Source organism: Oncorhynchus keta, chromosome 13, assembly GCF_023373465.1.
Source record: "Oncorhynchus keta strain PuntledgeMale-10-30-2019 chromosome 13, Oket_V2, whole genome shotgun sequence".
NCBI classification, from domain to species: domain Eukaryota; kingdom Metazoa; phylum Chordata; class Actinopteri; order Salmoniformes; family Salmonidae; genus Oncorhynchus; species Oncorhynchus keta.
The window spans coordinates 11,452,818-11,478,166 of NC_068433.1; the positions used below are offsets into that span (position 1 = coordinate 11,452,818).

Below are 25,349 nucleotides of genomic sequence, written 5' to 3' on the forward strand. Positions count from 1 at the left end.
GAAAGGTTGATGGTAGATTACTGAAAGGTTGATGGTAGAGTACTGAAAGGTTGATGGTAGATTACTGAGAGGTTGATGTTAGATTACTGAGAGGTTGATGTTAGATTACTGAAAGGTTGATGGTAGAGTACTGAAAGGTGCCGGTCCTCTGTTGCCTATTTCAGATTTGTTGTGGAAAACTTTGTTCATCCGAGGCGTTTGTCCATAGTGATGAGACAGTCACGTAGGTGACATAATTTCTATTCTTCACTGGTAGCTCCAAGTGGGGAGTCTCTTGGGAATATGTTGAGTCACAAATACTGCAGATCCTTGTTCTGGAACAGACAAACGGAAAAAGAGATGGAGGGCCCGAGGGAGCTCTCATAAGCAGTCTTTGTTTTGACAGTGGCCCTCGTCCCCAATTACTGTGCTCCAGTAGCTCTGTAGCACACTTCAGAGAGTCCATCCTCCACTCCTGAGTGCACTTACCTGGACTGACCCTCCCTCTCATCTCGGTTGGCCAACCGCCTGGCTGGCTAGCTGCCCGATTGGTTCACATGGCATGCTGTACGGGTGGTGTTCTCCCAGCTGCGCGTTGCTATTGGCTGCGTGACTGTCAGTGACTCAGCATAACTACGCTCTTCCTTCAGTAATATTGTTTCATTAAATTATTTATGAATGTGAAATATTTGGGTCATATGAATCATTGTTGATATAGTTAAATTAAATTGTGTCTTTAAAAAGATGGGTAAAAATAACAATTTTTCTCCACTCGTGGGTATATATTAATTTGCACACATGTGTGAGTTATACTGTACTATGAGGGTTATATGGTACCTTGTGGGTTATACTGTACTGTGTGGGTTAAACTGTAATGTGAGGGTTATACTGCACTGTGTGGGTTATACTGTAATGTGTGGGTTATACTGTACTGTGTGGGTTAAACTGTAATGTGAGGGTTATACTGCACTGTGTGGGTTATACTGTACCTTGTGGGTTATTCTACACTGTGTGGGTTATACTGCACTGTGTGGGTTATACTGTACTGTGTGGGTTATACTGCACTGTGTGGGTTATACTGTACCTTGTGGGTTATTCTACACTGTGTGGGTTATACTGTACTGTGTGGGTTATACTGCACTGTGTGGGTTATACTGTACCTTGTGGGTTATTCTACACTGTGTGGGTTATACTGTACTGTGTGGGTTAAACTGTACCTTGTGGGTTATTCTACACTGTGTGGGTTATACTGCACTGTGTGGGTTATACTGTACTGTGTGGGTTAAACTGTAATGTGAGGGTTATACTGCACTGTGTGGGTTATACTGTACCTTGTGGGTTATTCTACACTGTGTGGGTTATACTGTACTCTGTGGGTTAAACTGTAATGTGTGGGTTATACTGTACTGTCTGGGTTAAACTGTAATGTGTGGGTTATACTGTTATGTGTGGGTTATACTGTAATGTGTGGGTTATACTGTACCTTGTGGGTTATACTGTTACGTGTGGGTTATACTGTAATGTGTGGGTTATACTGTACCTTGTGGGTTATACTGTTATGTGTGGGTTATACTGTAATGTGTGGGTTATACTGTACCTTGTGGGTTATACTGTACTGTGTGGGTTATACTGTACTGTGTGGGTTAAACTGTAATGTGTGGGTTATACTGTAATGTGTGGGTTATACTGTACTGTGTGGGTTAAACTGTAATGTGTGGTTTATACTGTTATGTGTGGGTTATACTGTAATGTGTGGGTTATACTGTACTGTGTGGGTTATACTGTAATGTGTGGGTTATACTGTGATGTGTGGGTTATACTGTACTGTTTGGGTTATGCTGTACTGTGTGGGTTATACTGTACTGTGTGGGTTATACTGTACTGTGTGGGTTATACTGTACTGTGTGGGTTATACTGGACTGTGTGGGTTATACTGTACTGTGTGGGTTATACTGTGATGTGTGGGTTATACTGTAATGTGTGGGTTATACTGTACTGTGTGGGTTATACTGTAATGTGTGGGTTATACTGTAATGTGTGGGTTATACTGTAATGTGTGGGTTATACTGCACTGTGTGGGTTATACTGTAATGTGTGGGTTATACTGTACTGTGTGGGTTATACTGTAATGTGTGGGTTATACTGTACTGCGTGGGTTAAACTGTAATGTGTGGTTTATACTGTTATGTGTGGGTTATACTGTAATGTGTGGGTTATACTGTACTGTGTGGGTTATACTGTAATGTGTGGGTTATACTGTGATGTGTGGGTTATACTGTACTGTTTGGGTTATGCTGTACTGTGTGGGTTATACTGTACTGTGTGGGTTATACTGTACTGTGTGGGTTATACTGTACTGTGTGGGTTATACTGGACTGTGTGGGTTATACTGTACTGTGTGGGTTATACTGTACCTTGTGGGTTATACTGTAATGTTTGGGTTATACTGGACTGTGTGGGTTATACTGTACTGTGTGGGTTATACTGGACTGTGTGGGTTATACTGTACTGTGTGGGTTATACTGTACCTTGTGGGTTATACTGTAATGTTTGGGTTATACTGGACTGTGTGGGTTATACTGTACTGTGTGGGTTATACTGGACTGTGTGGGTTATACTGTACTGTGTGGGTTATACTGTGATGTGTGGGTTATACTGTAATGTGTGGGATATACTGTGATGTGTGGGTTATACTGTACTGTGTGGGTTATACTGTACTGTGTGGGTTATACTGTAATGTGTGGGTTATACTGTACCTTGTGGGTTATACTGTACTGTGTGGGTTATACTGTACTGTGTGGGTTAAACTGTAATGTGTGGGTTATACTGTAATGTGTGGGTTATACTGTACTGTGTGGGTTAAATTGTAATGTGTGGTTTATACTGTTATGTGTGGGTTATACTGTAATGTGTGGGTTATACTGTGATGTGTGGGTTATACTGTACTGTGTGGGTTATACTGTACTGTGTGGGTTATACTGTAATGTGTGGGTTATACTGTACCTTGTGGGTTATACTGTAATGTTTGGGTTATACTGGACTGTGTGGGTTATACTGTACTGTGTGGGTTATACTGGACTGTGTGGGTTATACTGTACTGTGTGGGTTATACTGTGATGTGTGGGTTATACTGTAATGTGTGGGTTATACTGTGATGTGTGGGTTATACTGTACTGTGTGGGTTATACTGTACTGTGTGGGTTATACTGTAATGTGTGGGTTATACTGTACCTTGTGGGTTATACTGTACTGTGTGGGTTATACTGTACTGTGTGGGTTAAACTGTAATGTGTGGGTTATACTGTAATGTGTGGGTTATACTGTACTGTGTGGGTTAAACTGTAATGTGTGGTTTATACTGTTATGTGTGGGTTATACTGTAATGTGTGGGTTATACTGTACTGTGTGGGTTATACTGTGATGTGTGGGTTATACTGTACTGTTTGGGTTATGCTGTACTGTGTGGGTTATACTGTACTGTGTGGGTTATACTGTACTGTGTGGGTTATACTGTACTGTGTGGGTTATACTGGACTGTGTGGGTTATACTGTACTGTGTGGGTTATACTGTGATGTGTGGGTTATACTGTAATGTGTGGGTTATACTGTGATGTGTGGGTTATACTGTACTGTGTGGGTTATACTGTACTGTGTGGGTTATACTGTAATGTGTGGGTTATACTGTACCTTGTGGGTTATACTGTAATGTTTGGGTTATACTGGACTGTGTGGGTTATACTGTACTGTGTGGGTTATACTGTAATGTGTGGGTTATACTGTACCTTGTGGGTTATACTGCACTGTGTGGGTTATACTGTAATGTGTGGGTTATACTGTACCTTGTGGGTTATACTGTAATGTTTGGGTTATACTGGACTGTGTGGGTTATACTGTACTGTGTGGGTTATACTGTAATGTGTGGGTTATACTGTACCTTGTGGGTTATACTGTACTGTGTGGGTTATACTGTACTGTGTGGGTTATACTGTAATGTGTGGGTTATACTGTAATGTGTGGGTTATACTGCACTGTGTGGGTTATACTGTAATGTGTGGGTTATACTGTACTGTGTGGGTTATACTGTAATGTGTGGGTTATACTGTAATGTGTGGGTTATACTGTACTGTGTGGGTTATACTGTACTGTGTGGGTTATACTGTACTGTGTGGGTTATACTGTACTGTGTGGGTTATACTGTAATGTGTGGGTTATACTGTAATGTGTGGGTTATACTGTAATGTGTGGGTTATACTGTAATGTGTGGGTTATACTGTACTGTGTGGGTTATACTGTAATGTGTGGGTTATACTGTAATGTGTGGGTTATACTGCATTTCTTTGTCTCTTCCATTATTCTACTGTATTTACCCATGACATCATCCCAAACTCTACTCTAATCCTCAGACTCTACTGTTCTGACACTCTCTAATGTACTGCCCCACTCCTGGCCCTGACAGTACATCTCCTCCCTGGCCTTTCTGCTGCACTGTATATCACTGTCGTCCCAACTCCCTGGGCCCACAGGGGCCGATATCTCCTCAGGGAGTCTGGAGCCGTAGTTTGAGGAAGTTGTGCCAAGCGAGATGGCACAACTCCAAATCAGACTGCCTCTCTATCATCGTTCAGGAAATGAAGGATGAGAGAGGAAGAGAGCTAGAGAGAGAGAGAGAGAGAGAGAGAGAGTGACAGAGTGAGAGTGTGTGCCACCTATATACCTGGTGTGCTATCTATATCCCTCAATAGTATTCCCATACTATTGAAAGGCTTGTACTGAAAGGCTTGTATTGGCTCACATCAACACAATCATCCCAGAAACCCTAGACCGACTCCAATATGCATAGCGCCCCTACAGATCCACAGATGATGCAATCTCCATTGCACTCCACACTGCCCTTTCCCACCTGGACAAAAGGAACACCTATGTGAGAATTCATTGACTACAGCTCAGCGTTCAACACCATAGTGCCCTCAAAGCTCATCAATAAGCTAAGGACCCTGGGACTTCCTGATGGACCGCCCCCAGGTGGTAAGGGTAGTTAACAACACATCCGCCACGCTGATCCTCAACACAGGGGCCCCTCAGGGGTGCGTGCTCAGTCCCCTCCTGTACTCCCTGTTTACCCATGACTGCATGGACAGGCACGACTCCAACACCATCATTAAGTTTTCCGATGACAGAACAGTGGTAGGCCTGATCACCAACAACGACTAGACAGCCTATAGGGAGGAGGCCAGAGACCTGGCCGTGTGGTGCCAGGACAACAACCTCTCCCTCAACGTGATCAAGACAAAGGAGATGATTGTGGACTACAGGAAAAAGAGGACCGAGCACGCCACCATTCTCATCGATGGGGCTGCAGTGGAGCAGGTTGAGAGCTTCAAGTTCCTTGGTGTCCACATCACCAACAAACTAACATGGTCCAAGCACACCAAGACAGTCGTGAAGAGGGCACAACAAAACCTATTCCCTCTCAGGAGACTGAAAAGATTTGGCCTGGGTCCTCAGATCCTCAAAAGTTCTACGGCTGCACCATTGAGAGCATCCTGACTAATTGCATTACTGCCTGGTATGGCAACTGCTCAGCATCCGACCACAAAGCACTACAGAGGTTAGTGCGTACGGCCCAGTACATCACAGGGGCCAAGCTTCCTTCCATCCAGCACCTCTATACCAGGCGGTGTCAGAGGAAGGCCCTAAAAATGGTCAAGACTCCAGCCACTCTAGTCATAGACTGTTCTCTTTGCGACCACATGGCAAGCGGTACCAGAGCGCCAAGTCTAGGTCCAAGAGGCTTCTAAACACCTCACCCCCTCCTTTACACTGCTGCTACTCTCTGTTGTAATATATGCATAGTCTCATCTCTCATCTCCACAGAGGAACTTTAGAGCTCTGTCAGACTATCGGGTTGTTGGTTACCTCCCTGACCAAGGCCCTTCTCGCCTGATTGCTCAGTTTGGCTGGGTAGCCAGCTCTTGAAAGAATCTTGAGTCCACTGTGTTCTTGGGGATCTTCAATGCTGCAGCCATTTTTTGGTACCCTTCCCCAGATCTGTTCCTTGACACAATCCTGTCTCAGAGCTCTACAGACAATTCCTTCAACCTCATGACTTGGTTTTTGCTCTGAAATGCACTGTCAACTGTGGGATCTTATATAGACAGGTGTGTGCCTTTCCGAATCATGTCCAATCAACTGAATTTACCACAGGTGGACTCCAATCAAGTTGTAGAAACATCTCAAAGATGATCAATGGAAACAGGATGCAAGTGCGATAAATTTCGAGTCTCATAGCAAAGGGTCTGAATCATTATGGGGTATTGTGTGTAGATTGCTGAGGAAATTGTTTTATTTAATCCATTTTAAAATAAGTCTGTAACGTGGAAAAAGTCAAGGGGTCTGAATACTTTCCAAATGCACCGTATGTCACTCTACCTTTGTATCTGTGTGGAGGTGTTACTGCATTAGTGTCTTGTTTACTTCACTGGTTCCCACTCTTACAGTTAGGACCTTTTTTAAATCATATTTTATTAGAGCACATGTCACAGCTTTGATGTCACCATCATAACACCTCTCTAGGCATCTCAGCAGGGCGCTGTTTGATGAGGTGTGAGTCATTCAGGTGAAACCCCGAGGCCATGGAAAGTTCACCCAGTCGGGGACGCTATCCACATGGGTTCACACATTTTGACGTACATGTAAATTGCTCAGGTTCTTAAAGTTAATGAGACATTCACGGGTTTTCACAGCCTCTCAGATTCCGTGTTCCGTGTTAGCTCGGTCTGTCTGTCTGTCTGTCTGTCTGTCTGTCTGTCTGTCTGTCTGTCTGTCTGTCTGTCTGTCTGTCTGTCTGTCTGTCTGTCTGCCTGCCTGCCTGCCTGCCTGCCTGTCTGTCTGGACCCTCTGCAGTCATATAAGGTTCTAACAAGGTTACAGGTCATTTAAAAGAAATCGCAGTCAAAACAAATATCATGATTGTTTTGTCTTGCTTTTTTGTAGACAGCTCTTCTACTTTCCCACCGTCCTTCACACTTTGACTTTGGAGTAAACATCATCAGGGCTCCCGAGTGGCGCAGCGTTCTAAGGCACTGCATCTTAGTGCAAGAGGTGTCACTACAGTCCCTGGTTCAATTCCAGGCTGTATCACATCCGGCTGTGATTGGGAGTCCATAAGGCGGCGCACAATTGGCCCAGCATTGGGTAGGCCGTTATTGTAAATAAGAATCTGTTCTTAACTGACTTGCCTAGATAAATGAAGGTCTTTGAAAGTGGCCCTGATCAATCCTCCTGTGTTGATACAGTGTTGACACGATGAGGTCGCTGCACAGAATCATAAAGCATTTTAACTGGGTACACCTGAACCTGTCTTCAGTTTATCTTCCGTAACCATTGTACCGCTGCCAAAAAGAGGGAGAAAGCCGCAATATAAACAGATGGATGGATGTCGAGGCCCATAAAGCACATTGTCAGTCAGGAACAGACGCCAGTCAGACAGAGGGCTTTGATAGTTTGTATGTGACAGGATAGCATCCATAACTAACAGTGGAGAGGGATGGATCAAGACCAGTGGCCTGCCATTTCAAAATGGCTACCACATTGTCATACGGTGGCACCAACAGCCTAGCCCAGGATCTTGTGAAGATCAAAATAGGTTGAAAAATACTGTAGGTTTTATCCTCAAGGGAGTTAAAGTGAAATACAATAGATACAAAATTGAGATTGTCGTAATAAATACACGTAAATCGTAAATCACAGGGTGTGGAGTCTACCTTTTTTGGCTGATAGACGGAGTGGACACTGGCATAAAGCATAACCCACCCATCCTTCGCTCTGCAGACTCAAGATATACAACCATCATTTTGGATGGGGGGTGATCTGTCACATAGTATTTCTCGCATCTGGCTCTGATGACACTAAATCTGCTGTAACAGTAATGGAGTCCCTCTGTTGTGTTTTAATGGCAACCCGACCAATTATACGATCCATCTATAAATCAAAACTCCTCTCATTATTCAGCTCTAAAGGATGAAAGGAGGGTGATAGAGATCATTGAGATCCCTCATATCGTACACAATAGTGTCGTGTCTTTGGCTATGCCAGATTAATTGCTATGACATGCTATTCTATAAAATACTTTCTCCGTAATTAATATCACCTGATTGAGCTAATCGGGTAAATGTAATAACTAGAGAGTCGGGCACCACAAAATAATATTTATAGATCTTCCGAATAAACTCTTAAAGATTTAGCAATATTTTACATCAATAGCAGTCGACATTAATCGTCATCTTACTTCAGTCTCATATTCTGAAAGTTGTACATTCTTGGTTATCTGCAAGAATCCTGCCTAACAAGTTGAATCAGCAATACAAAATTGGGTTTAATTATTTATTTACTAAATACCTAACAAATCACACAGAATTACATATACAAAGAATTCATTATACCGAGATCATTCTTTACGTCATAGGAAAACGTCCCTAGCGGGCAGAACAGATATGAAAGCTGGTCACACAAAAGAAAAGGGGCTGGGTTTGAGTGAAAGAGCGGGAAGACTGGGGAACAAAGGGGAGAAGCTGTGCTATCGTAAATACAGTATCTTATGAATTCTAAATTACCGCCCATTTGGAAAAGGAAAATGCAATAAATATTTACTCTGAGCTGCGCTTCAGTAGGTTGGTGGTAGTTGGAAGGCCGTGTTGCCAAACCGAGTCCTCTGTCCTTTGAAGAATGTCTCTGGTGGTCACTTGGAAACTTTGTAGTAACGTCGTTGTGTGGTAGAACGCCGTTTTGAGGTAGTTGGGATACTCTGTCTGTTCCTTCCTAACCTGCGTTTGCACCTGCGGTCGCTAACTCAACGGCTAGGAGGTATCACTTCTGTCGTGAATAAGAGTTCAAAGTTCATACCATTCGCAACCAAAGCTCATGCTGATGTTGGCTTCGTTCTTGTAGTTTTGTCTGAACCATTCTGACATGGGATCGTCATCTCACATCAGCGGAACACAAAGTTATGTTGTAGTCAAGAGCTTATATAGGAAGGAAGAGGAGGGTGTGTTTGAAAAGTTTTATAGCCTTTGTCCCTTCACAGGGGAGGGCCACTCACATTTTGGAAGCTAAAATCACATTTCATCCCCTCACAAATAATTTCATATTCAAACATTTAAATTGAACAACAATTCCATGTGACTCTGATAACTCTGATGTGTAGACTTTCCACTGTAGAGTTTATGTAATCTTATCATTGATGAGAATGTCTCAGATGACAACCGAACTGACATCATATTCATTAAGTACCACTGCATATGTTCAATTGGTCGAATTACCAGAATATAGTTCATTTCCCCCCCACATACTGATGTTCCTAGAATCTCTATGTTAACCAAGGTTTTTATTGAAATGTAACTTCAGTAGGTTAGAGAAGAGAAAAGGGGGGAAGAGGTATTTATGACGGTCATAAACCTATCCCCCAGGCCAGCGTCATGACAATAGCAAATAGAAGCTTGACTAAATTAGACCAATATCTCCTGAAATGCACTCAGAAGTCAATAATACCAGGCGCTGATATGTAATGAAAATAATAATGTGTCAAAGAGGATTTTCCACCTTCTTTTATCCAAGTTTCAGTTGAGATGTTTTTTTTTTCAGTCTTCTGAAGCTTTTGCACACTCTGTGTTGTTGTGGGCGTTGCTTTATAGGATGATAGATGTGTTGTGGGCTTTAGTTTGGATTTTTTTTTTAAATAGAACAAAATAAAACTATTTCATTTGGTCACAAAAAAACGTGTTTGAATGACCGAATAGCCTGAATTCCCCCGGCAGATATGGCTGAATTGTCTTCTGTCTCAGTCTGTGACGTTGGCCCTCCGCCCAGGCCCGATCCGACGAGGCAGTCTGTGACGTTGGCCCTCCGCCCAGGCCCGATCCGACGAGGCAGTCTGTGACGTTGGCCCTCCGCCCAGGCCCGATCCGACGAGGCAGTCTGTGACGTTGGCCCTCCGCCCAGGCCCGATCCGACGAGGCAGTCTGTGACGTTGGCCCTCCGCCCAGGCCCGATCCGACGAGGCAGTCTGTGACGTTGGCCCTCCGCCCAGGCCCGATCCGACGAGGCAGTCTGTGACGATGGCCCTCCGCCCAGGCCCGATCCGACGTGGCAGTCTGTGACGTTGACCCTCCGCTCAGGCCCGATCCGACGAGGCAGTCTGTGACGTTGGCCCTCCGCCAGGCCCGATCCGACGAGTCAGTCTGTGACGTTGACCCTCCGCCCAGGCCCGATCCAACAAGGCAGTCTGGCGGCCTGGGTGTGATTCAGACTGACAGCATCTGTCTGTGCCTCTGTGTGTTTGCAATACTGATCTAGAATGATGCTCTCAACTCAAATCCATCCTAAATCTAGGCTATCCCTTGATCTCGCAAGCCGTAATAAAAATCTCGAGCTTGAATGTCTGTCGAGAGAGAGCCCTCTTCCTTGTGTAAAAGTCATATCTCTGTTATACCATGAAGGTTCATTTGAACCCCAGTCAGCATAAGTTGGGCTCCACTACTCACACATTCCAGACATCCTCTAGACATCCTCTAGACATCCCCTAGACATCCCCTAAACATCCTCTAGACATCCCCTAGATGTCCTCTAGACATCCCCTAGACATCCTCTAGACATCCCCTAGACATCCCCTAGACATCCTCTACACATCCTCGAGACATCCCCTAGACATTCCCCAGACATCCCCTAGACATCCTCTACACATCCCCTACACATCCCCCAGACATTCCCCAGACATCCCCTAGACATCCCCCAGACATCCCCTAGACATCCCCTAGACATCCCCTAGACATCCCCTAGACATCCCCTAGACATCCCCTAGACATCCCCTAGACATCCCCCAGACATCCCCTAGACATCCCCTAGACATCCCCCAGACATTCCCCAGACATCCCCTAGACATCCCCCAGACATCCCCTAGACATCCCCTAGACATCCCCTAGACATCCCCTAGACATCCCCTAGACATCCCCTAGACATCCCCAGACATCCCCAGACATCCCCTAGACATCCCCCAGACATCCCCTAGACATCCCCAGACATCCCCCAGACATCCCCTAGACATCCCCTAGACATCCCCTAGACATCCCCAGACATCCCCTAGACATCCCCTAGACATCCCCCAGACATCCCCTAGACATCCCCAGACATCCCCAGACATCCCCAGACATCCCCTAGACATCCCATAGACATCCCCCAGACATCCCCTAGACATCCCCCAGACATCCCCAGACATCCCCTAGACATCCCTCAGACATCCCCTAGACATCCCCAGACATCCCCAGACATCCCCTAGACATCCCCCAGACATCCCCCAGACATTCCCTAGACATCCCCCAGACATCCCCTAGACATCCCCTAGACATCCCCTAGACATCCCCTAGACATCCCCCAGACATCCCCCAGACATCCCCTAGACATCCTCTACACATCCCCCAGACATCCCCTAGTCATCAAAGGGCATCACAGTCATAGGGGTTGATGTGTGCACGCTGACTTCAAATCAGTTTTCTCTCAGAGCTAGAACATCAGCTCTGCTTTCATCTCTGATGTGTCTTAATCAACTCTGGTCACTTGAGCTTGAGTTTATTATAATATGGGTACTTTGGATCCTGTATGCTGATTGGCTAAAACATCATTCAAGCCGTGTGTATATGTGACAATACTTGATAGTGTAATATGGGCAGTTTCAATTTAGTCACACAGAAAAGGCACTCTGGTACTCTTAACACTGAAAACTGTATTCCACCTCCATTCTGAAGTCGCCTTTTCTGATTACAACCATGTCAACCATTGCTAAAAGTTTTCCCTCTTCCTACGTTATTGCTTCTACGTCTACTCCTCTCTAAGCTGGTGTGTCTGCTCGCTGAGTCTGCCCGATGCACTCCGTTTACTCTTCTTGTAGATGGAGGCCCCTGGGAGCAACCTTAACATATTTGGACATTAAATCTGAATCAGCGCCTAACACGGTGTTTCTGCTCGTGCTCTGTTTTCCCAAGCCAGTGTCTGTCTCTGCCTCTTTTGCACAAATCTCCCTCTCTCTCTCTCTCTCTCTCCCCTCTCTCTCTCTCTCTCTCTCTCTCTCTCTCTCTCTCTCTCTCTCTATCTCTCTCTATATCTCCCTCTCTCTCCTCTCTCTCTCTCCTCTCTCTCTCTGTCTCTCTCTCTCTCTCTCTCTCTCTCTCTCTCTCTCTCTCTCTCTCTCGAGGGGGAGAGAAGGATTACTTACCCTTACTTACCCTATCCTAGGTATTCCTTGAAGAGGTGGGGTTTCAGGTGTCTCCGGAAGGTGGTGATTGACTCCGCTGTCCTGGCGTCGTGAGGGAGTTTGTTCCATCATTGGGGGCCAGAGCAGCGAACAGTTTTGACTGGGCTGAGCGGGAACTGTACTTCCTCAGTGGTAGGGAGGCGAGCAGGCCAGAGGTGGTTGCCCTTTTCTCGTGGCAACAGGTCACAAATCTTGCTGCTGTGATGGCACACTGTGGAATTTCACCCAGTAGATAGGAGTTTATCAAAATTGTTCTCTATCTGTCTCCTCTCTCTCTCTCTCTCTCTCTCTCTCTCTCTCTCTCTCTCTCTCAGTCTCTCTCTCTCTCTCTCTCTCTCTCTGATACACAAAAGCATGTTTTTGTCTTCTGCTGTTTCTCTCCATGCATCGTTCTCTGGAAATGACATATTACCATGGGGCTTCACCGGTGACTGTCAGTATATGTGAATATGTACTGCATGCATAAACCTCATAGTATCTCTATGCTATTGAAACTGTGCATTGCAGTTAGGTTTTGAAAGGCAGATAGTGCCATGGGAAATGGTCTGTAAGTTATCTTGGTGCAGCGGTCTAAGGCACTGCGTCTCAGTGTAAAGAGGCATCACTACAGCCCCTGGTTCGATCCTGGGCTGTAAACACAACCAGCCGTGATCGGGAGACTCATAGGGTGGCGCACAATTGTCTGGGTTTAAAAAAAAAATATTTTTTACCTTTATTTAACTAGGCAAGTCAGTTAAGAACATATTCTTATTTTCAATGACGGCCTGGGAACATGGGTTGACGGCCTGGGAACAGTGGGTTAACTGCCTGTTCAGGGGCAGAACAACAGATGTGTATCTTGTCAGCTGGGGTTTGAACTCGCAACCTTCAGGTTACTAGTCCAACGCTCTAACCACTAGGCTACGCTGCCACCGGGTTAGGGGAGGGTTTGGCTGGGGTAGGCCTTCATTGTAAAATAAGAATTTGCTCTTAACTGATTAGCCAAATTAAATAAAGGTTAAATAAAAAAATAAAAAATTTGGCAAAGTCCAATATTTTCATTAATTTTAAATAGAAAAGCTCTGACGAAAGGCCAAGAGGCCGACACTTAAGCTTGAATAAAACAGTGATTGGCGCAAAAGAGAGGTTTACAGGTTTCCCTTTTCTTTGAAGGAATCAAATTATTCCCACATACCTTTAACCAGAAAACTCAGATGTACGGCCTTGGATTTTGTCTATTCAATCTGATACACTACAAGGATTTATACCTTATCACGCTTCAGAGAGCATTTCTCACTATTTCTATGAGTGAGAGGAACAATGTATTTTTGTACTAAAACTGTCCAGTAAAGATTGTAATTTCATGTAACACTCCTTCCCTCTTCCTCTATCGCTCCTTCTTCCTCTTCCCCTTTCTTTCTATAATAGTAATATATGCCATTTATCAGACGCTTTTATCCAAAGCGACTTACAGTCATGTGTGCATACATTCTACGTATGGGTGGTCCCGGGATCGAACCCACTACCCTGGCGTTACAAGCGCCATGCTCTTCCCCTTCCTCTTCCTCTAGCTCACATCCCTCCAGTTTATTAATCCTGCTATCTGAACAGCAGTACTAAATGAACTCTCCTGTTAATCCTGCTAGTTGAACAGTACTAAATGAACTCTCCTGTTAATCCTGCTAGTTGAACAGTACTAAATGAACTCTCCTGTTAATCCTGCTAGTTGAACAGTACTAAATGAACTCTCCTGTTAATCCTGCTAGTTGAACAGTACTAAATGAACTCTCCTGTTAATCCTGCTAGTTGAACAGTACTAAATGAACTCTCCTGTTAATCCTGCTCATTGAACAGTACTAAATGAACACTCCTGTTAATCCTGCTATCTCCTATCAATTTAAAACATCATTACTTTCTTAAACGTTAGCCATCTGAACGCCGGCCTCCGAACACAACCCCCAAATTTGATTTATTAGTTAAACAATGTCTCATCAATGAACCTTTGACTTGAATCCCGTGGAATATTTAAGAAGCGTTTTTTCTTTCTTTCTCACCACAGTTTAAATCCAAACAACCACAAAAAGTGTTGTCTCTAACTCGATGGTAATGAGACCCTTTAAACCGGGCGAGAAATTCTTTCTCATTTAGGGTTTGTTGTTCTTTCAGTTTACTGTCCTTTAATCTAGCCAGCTTTTGGCTCCCTTGAATGAATGTAATCACGCAGACAGGTTGAGATGAAAGACACACTTCCCCATCCAAACACAGTTGTCTGTTAAATTAACTCCATTCCAACGCCAATTATCTGTCTGTCCTTGGCGATGGGGCCAAAAATGCCACGTCTCCATTAAACTCTCAGGCCTTAATTAGGGTAAGTGTAATGACCACGGGGCTGACAGTGGTGGTGGGCACCATGCCCAGACATACTCACCAGGCCCAGCATCTGGACCCACTGACTCCACAAGACCCCTCACACCCCTGGGCAAGAGACTGCCAGCAGGGGCCTGGTGGTGTTAGCATTTAGCAAAATCTCTATGAGAGAGAAGCTCAAAAGCTAGCTCGTGCACAAGTTATTTCAGACAGTTGATGAGCTTTCGATTTTGGACGTTGAACTAACCATTTAAAGAAAGCTATCATAACACGTGTATTCTTAGTTATACTGAGTGAGAGCATATAGACCTTGTCTCCCTGTAGGCTTCAGTAGAAGCAGCAGAGTGGGCACAACTTTGAGTTGAGCAGTGATCTCTGACTCAGAACACACACAGCCATCAGCAGAATCTGTCTCTCTCCTCTGTGAGTTATCCAGGTTAACACTGGGGAAGATGAAAACACCACTCGCTCACACTGGGACATGAAGAAATAGCTCAAGCCCTGCTAGGCCTCTCCATTTTGTGCAGCTCTGTCAGAGCTCTCAGCGGAAACATTGCCGAAGGAATGGGAGATTTCGGCGACTTGGTGTCTGTGTCTGTGTGTGTGTGTGTGTGTGTGTGTGTGTGTGTGTGTGTGTGTGTGTGTGTGTGTGTGTGTCTGCAGGTGTCTGTATGTCTGTCTGTCTGTCTGTCTGTCTGTCTGTCTGTCTGTCTGTCTGTCTGTTTATGTCTGTTTGTGTGTGTGTCTGTATATGTGTTTGTCTGTGTGTCTGTATATGTGTGTGTGTCTGTATATGTGTTTGTGTGTGTGTCTGTGTTTCCTCTTGTTTATATCCATATATTTGTGCCCACCGTTGTGTGTGCTGCCCTGCTGAGTGTTAGAGAGTAATGCCGTAAAGTAAATCCACTTGTCTGGAGCAGAGTGGGGCCGGGTGGACGTGCTCTCTGATCACTCCCCTTCATCATGGCCAGATGCCCACCTCTCCCCTCTTCCCTCTCTCTCCTCTCTACTCTCTTCAACACTGAACCACACTCACTGCTCTCCTCTCTCTCTCCTTTTCCCTCTCTCTCCTCTCTCCTCTCTTCAACACTGAACCACACTCACTGCTCTCCTCTCTCTCTCCTCTTCCCTCTCTCTCCTCTCTCCTCTCTTCAACACTGAACCACACTCACTGCTCTCCTCTCTCTCTCCTCTTCCCTCTCTCTCCTCTCTCCTCTCTTCAACACTGAACCACACTCACTGCTCTCCTCTCTCTCTCTTTTTCCCTCTCTCTCCTCTCTCCTCTCTTCAACACTGAACCACACTCACTGCTCTCCTCTCTCTCTCCTCTTCCCTCTCTCTCCTCTCTCCTCTCTTCAACACCGAACCACACTCACTGCTCTCCTCTCTCTCTCCTCTTCCCTCTCTCTCCTCTCTCCTCTCTTCAACACTGAACCACACTCACTGCTCTCCTCTCTCTCTCTTTTTCCCTCTCTCTCCTCTCTCCTCTCTTCAACACTGAACCACACTCACTGCTCTCCTCTCTCTCTCCTCTTCCCTCTCTCTCCTCTCTCCAACACTGAACCACACTCACTGCTCTCCTCTCTCTCTCCTCTTCCCTCTCTCTCCTCTCTCCTCTCTTCAACACTGAACCACACTCACTGCTCTCCTCTCTCTCTCTTTTTCCCTCTCTCTCCTCTCTCCTCTCTTCAACACTGAACCACACTCACTGCTCTCCTCTCTCTCTCCTCTTCCCTCTCTCTGTCTCTCTGTCTCTCTTCAACACTGAACCACACTCACTGCTCTCCTCTCTCTCTCCTCTTCCTGCCTCTGCCTCTGTCTCTCTCCTCTCTTCAACACTGAACCACACTCACTGCTCTCCTCTCTCTCCTCTTCCCTCTCTCTCCTATCTCCTCTCTTCAACACTGAACCACACTCACTGCTCTCCTCTCTCTCTCTCCTCTTCCCTCTCTCTCCTCTCTCCTCTCTCCTCTCTTCAACACTGAACCACACTCACTGCTCTCCTCTCTTTCTCCTCTTCCCTCTCTCTCCTCTCTTCAACACTGAACCACACTCACTGCTCTCCTCTCTCTCTCCTCTTCCCTCTCTCTCCTCTCTCCTCTCTTCAACACTGAACCACACTCACTGCTCTCCTCTCTCTCTCTTTTTCCCTCTCTCTCCTCTCTCCTCTCTTCAACACTGAACCACACTCACTGCTCTCCTCTCTCTCTCCTCTTCCCTCTCTCTCCTCTCTCCTCTCTTCAACACTGAACCACACTCACTGCTCTCCTCTCTCTCTCCTCTTCCCTCTCTCTCCTCTCTCCTCTCTTCAACACTGAACCACACTCACTGCTCTCCTCTCTCTCCTCTTCCCTCTCTCTCCTATCTCCTCTCTTCAACACTGAACCACACTCACTGCTCTCCTCTCTCTCTCCTCTTCCCTCTCTCTCCTCTCTCCTCTCTCCTCTCTTCAACACTGAACCACACTCACTGCTCTCCTCTCTTTCTCCTCTTCCCTCTCTCTCCTCTCTCCTCTCTTCAACACTGAACCACACTCACTGCTCTCCTCTCTCTCTCCTCTTCCCTCTCTCTCCTCTCTCCTCTCTTCAACACTGAACCACACTCACTGCTCTCCTCTCTCTCTCCTCTTCCCTCTCTCTCCTCTCTCCTCTCTTCAACACTGAACCACACTCACTGCTCTCCTCTCTCTCTCCTCTTCCCTTTCTCACTCAGCACTGCATCACTTCCAGTCCAATCTGTGTTAAGGCGTCTGCATGCTTTCCAGCCGAAAACAGTTCGGAAGAATACATGCATTTTTTACGATGACATTTTGTGACTGTTTTTGTTCGTTTAGGAATTCGGGTCCGTTTTTTTTGGGCTGTTCGGGCACATTACAATAATTTTTAAGGTCAGCCCGAAGTTTGGGAGCCGAAGTCTACGCCCCTTCCTCCGTTATTGGTCAGCTGTCGGAATTCTTCAATAAAGTCTTTGTTGTCATTCAACAAGCGAGACGACTCATTTTCGTGTACATATTTTCATTGAGAAATACTGCCCCAAACAACTTGTTACAGTAGATGTAAAATTGCGCGACTAAGGTCTCCTCTGCAAAAAACGTCAAAATGAATGACAAATTTCTTAAATTATCTTAGACCATTTTGAGGAAGTGTATACTTGCTACGGCATCTCAAAATGGACAAACAGTACTATTGTGCTTTTTTTTCTAAATTTTCAAGCGAATGTCTTTTAAGGGAGTATGTGAGCACACTCATCCTGTTCACCGAGCCGGCTTCGCCTAGCCGCCACCTGAACTGAAGCATGCTGACGCCTTTTGGAGTTTGGACTGACTATCTCTTTATAAACCCTTCTGGGCTATCCTTACTGGCAATAGCACAATACTGCTTTAAACAATTACTCTTAATAACATTTTATATACAGTAGGTTTAATAGCATTCAAAGAGGCAGTGTAGAGACCATTTGCATTTCAATTCTATATCAGATGCTGTTATCCAGAGTGACAATAAGCACATTCAGGTAAGGAAGACGACGGCATAGAAATCATGCCAATTTCATCTATTTGAATATAGAGTTCCTCTGTGTCTGCTATACTTGCTGGTTGGTCTGTGTTTAAAGTTATATCAGAGTCTCCTTTATACTTTGGTGTGAGTCACAGCAAAAATGTAGAATATGCAGCCTTGCAAAATGAAAGCTAATTGACTAATTGTAACGGCGTTCTTCGTTTGTCAAAAGAGAGTCGGACCGAAATGCAGCGTGGTGGTTACTCATGACTTTAATAGAAAAGTGACACATGAAATAACTATACAAAATACAAAACAACAAACAGAATGTGAAACCTATTACAGCCTATGTGGTGAAACTACACAGAGACAGGAACAATCACCCACGAAATACACAGTGGAACCCCGGCTACCTAAATACGGTTCCCAATCAGAGACAACGAGAATCACCTGACTCTGATTGAGAACCACCTGAGGCAGCCAAGCCTATACAACACCCCTACTCAGCCGCGATCCCAAATACTACAAACCCCAATACGACAATACAATAACCCCATGTCACACCCTGGCCTGACCAAATAATTAAAAAAACACAAAAGACTAAGACCAAGGCGTGACACTAATTGACCAGAGCACGCCTGTCAATTTTCCACAGACGTCACCCTTTGACCGGCAAAACTGCACCATTCAACAGAAAGTGTCACAAATAATTACGTTCCTTGCACTAGCCATTCCTAGGTGTTTGTCTTGGCTAGGCTGGAGAAACATTCTCAAGTAGCCGGCCATCAATCTCAGACATCTCAGGGTCCTTTACACTGCAGCCGTCACCTAACCATCACATTCTCATGAAACTGCCACAGTTTGTGGCTTTGCCAGTGCGTTTCGCCGCTTCGTCCCTGGCCCGTGGTTATTCTCCAATGGTTCAGCCAATGCTTCGCTGTCCAGCTGTCTCGCTGTCCGTCACTCTTAAGCACACCAGGGGGTCGAGCTGGGCAGTGCTATGCCGCTAATACGGTAAAGAGAGAGCTAATACGATAAAGAAAGAACGAATACGGTAAAGAGAGAACGAATACGGTAAAGTGAGAGCTAATACGGTAAAGTGAGAGCTAATACGGTAAAGAGAGAACGAATACCGTAAAGAGAGAATTAATACGATGCCTTCGGGAGCAGTAAGGCAGATTAAGGCCAGTTGCCGTTTTCTGGGCCTTTTCAAATATGTAATCCTGTTCTGTCAACTCTGGCCGTCAGTTTCAATATGTGAACCTGTAATGCTTCAGGTTTAGGAGTACAGGAAGGGAGAATGGTAATAAAAAACTGAAATGGCTGTAAAGAAAGAATGATTGCTTTTGTAGTTTGACTCGATTCCGTAAAACCTGTCATTCCCTCAGACCCAGGATATTCACCTCTCTCTGTTTCTCTGTTTCTCTTCAGATCCAGTGACTATGGCACCACCTACACAAAGCTCAACCTGATGCCTGGTACAACCATCGTGGTCTCTAACTTCTATATCTGCCCCACCAACAAGAAAAAGGTAGGAGGTGGTATAACACTCGGGTGCTTTGGGAAAGCTTGGTGACAGAGACTTTATGAAACACAAAGTTTAGGAGAAAGTGAGGGCACTCACTCTTAAAGGATACGTCAGGATGATTTGATTGAACCTGCTTCTCATTTCCCTGTTCCGTCCGCCGTGGCAGCTCGTCCAATCAGATGATGTTATCCCCTGGGCCTGGGGCTTTAATCAATAAGAGATTGAGAAGATTAGACAAAGTGAATCGTCCATACCCTCCATTCCACTAATTCCCAAATTCAGCTGGGACTCACTGACTCATCCTCCAGGGTCATGCTCATGCAAATACACACGTTTTCACAATGATTGGGGGCGAGACATCGGTAGCGGTTAATTGCCTGGGAATACAGTCATCATAATTTCCTTGAGCGAGAGACTGACTGAGAGTCTGACTGAGAGACAGAGAGCTGAGTGGACAGGGGGAGATTAATGTCTCTGGGGTCCTGACTGTGAGTGTCTGTCTTCTGACAGACTGGTAATAGGAAGTATGGCTCAGCTTGGTATTCAAACACACCCCAAAGTTAGCATGAGGGGATTCCTCTTAGTGAAAGACCAACCACTGCTGTAGTGTAGCATTGTGTGTGTGTGTGTGTGTGTGTGTGTGTGTGTGTGTGTGTGTGTGTGTGTGTGTGTGTGTGTGTGTGTGTGTGTGTGTGTGTGTGTGTGTGTGTGTGTGTGTGTGTGTGTGTGTGTGTGTGTGCATCTGAAAGTGCTTGAGTATGTTGCAAAGATGTACACTACTGTTCAAAAGTTCGGGGTCACTTGTCCTTCTTTTTCAAAGAAAAGCACTTCTTTTGTCCATTAAAATAACATAAAATTGATCAGAAATACAGTGCAGACATTGTTAATGTTGTAAATGACTATTGTAGCTGGAAACGGCTGATTTTTTTTATGGAATATCTACATAGGTGTACAGAGTCCCATTATCAGCAACCATCACTCCTGTGTTCCAATGGCACGTTGTGTTAGCTAAGGCTAATTGATAATTGGAAAAGCCTTTTGCAATTATGTTAGCACCGCTTTAAACTGTTGTTCTGATTAAAGTTAAAACTGGCCTTCATTAGACTAGTTGAGTATCTGGAGCCTCAGCATTTGTGGGTTTGATTACAGGCTCAAAATGGCTAGAAACAAAGACCTTTCTTCTGAAACTCATCAGTTTATTCTTGTTCTGAGAAATGAAGGCTATTCTGTGCGAGAAATTGCCAAGAAACTGAAGATCTCGTTCAACACTGTGTACTACTCCCTTCACAGAACAGCGCAAACTGTCTCTAACCAGAATAGAAAGAGGAGTGGCCCCGGTCCACAACTGAGCAAGAGGACAAGTACATTAGAGTGTCTAGTTTGAGAAGCAGAGAAGCAGACGCCTCACAAGTCCTGAACTGGCAGCTTCATTAAATAGTACCCGCAAAACACCAGTATCAACGTCAACAGTGAAGAGGTGACTCTGGGATGCTGGCCTTCAAGGCAGAATTCCTCTTTCCAGTGTCTGTGTTCTTTTGCCCATCTTAATCTTTTCTTTTTATTGGCCAGTCTGAGATATGTCTTTTTCTTTGCAACTCTGCCTAGATGGCCAGCATCCCGGAGTCGCCTCTTCACTGTTGACAATGAGGCTGGTGTTTTTTGCGGGTACTATTTAATTAACCTCTTAGCGTACGGATCCCGCTATCTGGATCAAAATCGGTGAAGCTGGAGTGCGCCAAATTAAAATGACAAAATTGTAATATTAAACATTGAACATACATCGTTTTAAATCTTAACTTCTTGTTAATCCAACCGCGTTGTCAGATTTCAAAAAGGCTTTGCGGCGAAAGCATACCATGCGATTATCTGAGGACAGCGCCCCACATCAAAATACTTTTTCAAACCAGCACAGGCGTCACAAAATCCCAAATAGCGAGAAAATAAATCACTTACATTTGATGATCTTCCTCTGTTTGCAATCCCAAGGGTCCCAGCTACACAATGAATGGTTGTTTTGTTCGATAAAGTCCTAATTTATATCCAAAAAAGTCTGTTTAGTTGGCGCCTTTGATTTCAGTAATCCACTCGTTCAACATGCATACAAACAAATCCAAAAAGGTACCGGTAAAGTTCGTCCAAACAAATCAAACGATGTTTGTAATTAATACTCTAATATCTAAATAAACAATTACATTTAAGATGGAGAATAGTTCAATAGGGAAGATAAAGAGAAGACCTCATTCACGCACCAACAACACACCTTGGAAAAACTACAACTACTCATTCGTTTTTTCAAAAAAACAAGCCTGAAACCCTTTCTAAAGACTGTTGACATCTAGTGGAAGCCCTAGAAACTGCAATCTGGGAGCTATTTATTTGTATATCCCATAGACTAGCATTGAAATGGCCTGTGACCTCAAAAGTTTTTAACAGTTTTAGAAACTTTAGAGTGTTTTCTATCCAATGCTACCAATTATATGCATATCCTAGCTTCTGGATATGCATATAGTTTACTTTGGGCACGTCATTCATCCGAACTTCCGAACACTGCCCCCTAGCCCTAAGAGGTTATTAATGAAGCTGCCAGTTGAGGACTTGTTAAATAACCTTTTCAACACACACATCTTCTAAATAGCCTCTAAATAGACTTGCAGATGTAACATTAATCTGCAGTTGATACTGTGAAGCTTGGTGTCAGTAGAGAAGGATACCACGGACATTGTAGACTGCCTCTAGATGTGTATTTGGGTCAGACCTGGGTTCAAATGTATTTAGAATCAATAAGCATTTTCTTGAACCTGCCTTGAGTGCCAGTTGGGTGGGGTTTTGCACTTTTGGGACCATCCTCCCAGCTTGATTTTGCCTGTTAAATCAAGCAAAGTACTTGAAAGAAAACACATACTATTTGATTCCAGGTCAGATTTGGGTTACCCTCAGGCTAGGTTGAAATGAACAGTATCCGTCAATTCTGTGGAGGTAGACAGGTTTTGTTAACATCGGCTGGATGACAGGTCATTGATCCAGTACGGGAAGCTTCTTTTAGGTGGTGTGGTGGACGTGTGACTGGCCCAGCCTTGCGTGAATGATAAACCTCTATCCTCAGAAAACTGACAGAGAAGATGAGAGAGTTTTACTGCCTGAAGATAACCTTGTAGAGGGAGACCTCTATTCACACACTGAGGTGTGGGTGTGGGTGAGAGAGAGAGAGAGAGAGAGAGAGAGAGAGAGAGAGAGAGAGAGAGAGAGAGAGAGAGAGAGAGAGAGAGAGAGAGAGAGAGAGAGGGAGGGTGAGAGAGATAGAGAGATGGAGGGGTAGAGAGAGAAATGGAGGGGTAGAGAGAGAGATGGAGGGGTAGAGAGAGAGATGGAGGGGTAGAGAGAGGGATGGAGGGGTAGAGAGAGAGATGGAGGGGTAGAGAGATAGAAGGAAGGGTAGCGAGAGCGAGAGAGGGGGGCGTGAGAGAGAGCGACATGGATGGATAGAGGGCAAGAGAGGGGTAGAGAGAGAGGGGGGGTGAGAGAGTGAGGGAGGGAGGGGGGGTGAGAGAGTGAGGGAGGGTGGGGGGTGAGAGTGAGGGGGGGTGAGAGAGTGAGGGAGGGAGGGGGTTGAGAGAGTGAGGGAGGGGGTGAGAGAGTGAAGGAGGGAGGGGGTGAGAGAGTGAGGGAGGGGGTGAGAATGAGGGAGGGAGGGGGTGAGAGAGTGAGGGAGGGAGGGGGGGCTGAGAGGAAGTGAAAGGAAGAAGTGTCAGAGACAGAAAGATACAGAACAGAGAAACTGAGACTGGCCTTGAGAGGAAACAGCCTCCTTTCATTTGGACAGACAGTATCATATAGTTTTCTATGATGGACAGTGAAATAGCAGGCTGATTATGCCTGGCCAGATTGCTGTCTGACTCTCTCTATTGTAATTCCTCGACTCGATAGAAAACTTTAATGGAAGGAAGACCATTTTTTAAAATTGGTTAATTTTCCTCTAAAATACATTTTCCTCCTTTGTCCAGCATTATCTCACGGTAGAGGAGCCGCGCAGGCAATTATGAAGAAAATTATGGTGGAATCTGTTCAAAAGCAGTGAAAGGAGACGCATTTTAATGGCATTTGACCTTCTAGGCAGATAGAGGAAATTAACTGAGAGAGTGTTTGGAGTTTCTTCCCCCTATTTGCCCAGTGCTGTGGAGAGTAACTAGCTTATTTCATATTTAATTCGTTTCTACTGCCAAAACCCTTGTTGAAATATATACTAATCCAGAACTTCTTGGCTATACATTTACTTGGAAGGGAATCCCTTTTGAGCATAGCCTACATCATTGTGGCAGATATGTAGTTATGGGCCTTAAAAATATGCCTATATTTGTTATGTCGTTTTATAAACGAGAAAATGTGAGGCTCTACAACCGTGAAGCGGTTGATGACCGTTGACATGAATATAGAACATAGTTTTACCCTGCTCGACAAGGGGGACGAGCCTATCTGAAGGCTGTAAACTGCACCCGCTAAACCCATGAGGTGACCCAAAGGAGACCCAACCAATCCCTTGTTTCTGTTCCCTCTCCACTCCCCTTCCATTCCTATGAAGTCACAGCTGTGGCCTATGGACATAGAGAATCAGCAATGCTTTCATCTCAGGCCTACAGTCACTGGTCTGGGACCTGCTCTGGGAGAGATAAAGAGGCAGGGGAGCATGGGGAACGGTGAACTGAGATCAGTCAGATGCTAGGGTATAGCTAAATCTTACTAGATGATTACTGGTTCAAGGCTTTTGACAGCTATGGGGATTCTCCATACATGTCCGGACGTTTCAAAAGCTATGTTAAACCTCTGTGAGCCTGGGCCTGTATGTCAAACAGAGAACAGTTGGTTCTTCATGACTGCTCCATCCTATGTTATAGTGTAGAACTAGAATTATCTTGATCATTTTACTACTAGCCTATCCCAAGAGCTGGAATCCCCAATCCAGTGGCTCTGGAATGATTCTGGAATTATTCTGGAATGATTCTGGAATGAATCTGGAATGATTATGTAATGAACCTGTAATGATTCTGAAATGATTCTGGAATTAATCTGGAATGATTCTGTAATGAACCTGGAATGATTCTGAAATGATTCTGGAATGAATTTGGAATGATTCTAGAATGATTCTGGAATGAATCTGGAATGAATCTGAAATGATTCTGGAATGATTCTGGAAACCTAATATACCCAGGTCTTAATGCTACATTTTCTTCCGTATAAGAATGAGTAGCACTACCAAATACTGTAAGATACCACATCTACAATTCCATAGACCTGATTGCTAGCTACAGTAGCTAACGCTCAATGAATTCAGATGATGATACAGTGTGAAACCCATGATAAGGTTTGTCCTGTCCATGGTGGGACCTAAAGGCCTGGTAATGTATTGATCTACTTAACTTGTATCTGAGGTAGGCGACTGTGTGTGTGTGTGTGTGTGTGTGTGTGTGTGTGTGTGTGTGTGTGTGTGTGTGTGTGTGTGTGTGTGTGTGTGTGTGTGTGTGTGTGTGTGTGTGTGTGTGTGTGTGTGTGTGTGTCCCGCGGTGTGTTGGGGACTCTGTAATCAACACTGTGCCACACATAGTCCCATGACAGCGATAAATGGATTGACCTGAACCAGATTCTCTCACAGATCAATACAGGGGAATATACCATTGGCTCATAGATGGGGGATAGGCTCACAGTGCTA

The 25,349-nt window shown here is 44.8% G+C and overlaps 1 protein-coding gene across 3 annotated transcripts in view; it reads left to right on the top strand.

Moving 5' to 3' along the window:
• Positions 1–25,349, top strand: part of LOC118376550 (VPS10 domain-containing receptor SorCS2-like) — a 507,846-nt gene that overhangs the window by 275,592 nt on the left and 206,905 nt on the right. For all 3 annotated transcript variants that reach the window (XM_052459345.1, XM_052459346.1, XM_052459347.1), the window contains exon 3: positions 19,552–19,651. In XM_052459345.1, coding sequence (XP_052315305.1) covers positions 19,552–19,651 — 100 coding nt within the window. The remainder of the gene's footprint in view (positions 1–19,551; positions 19,652–25,349) is intronic.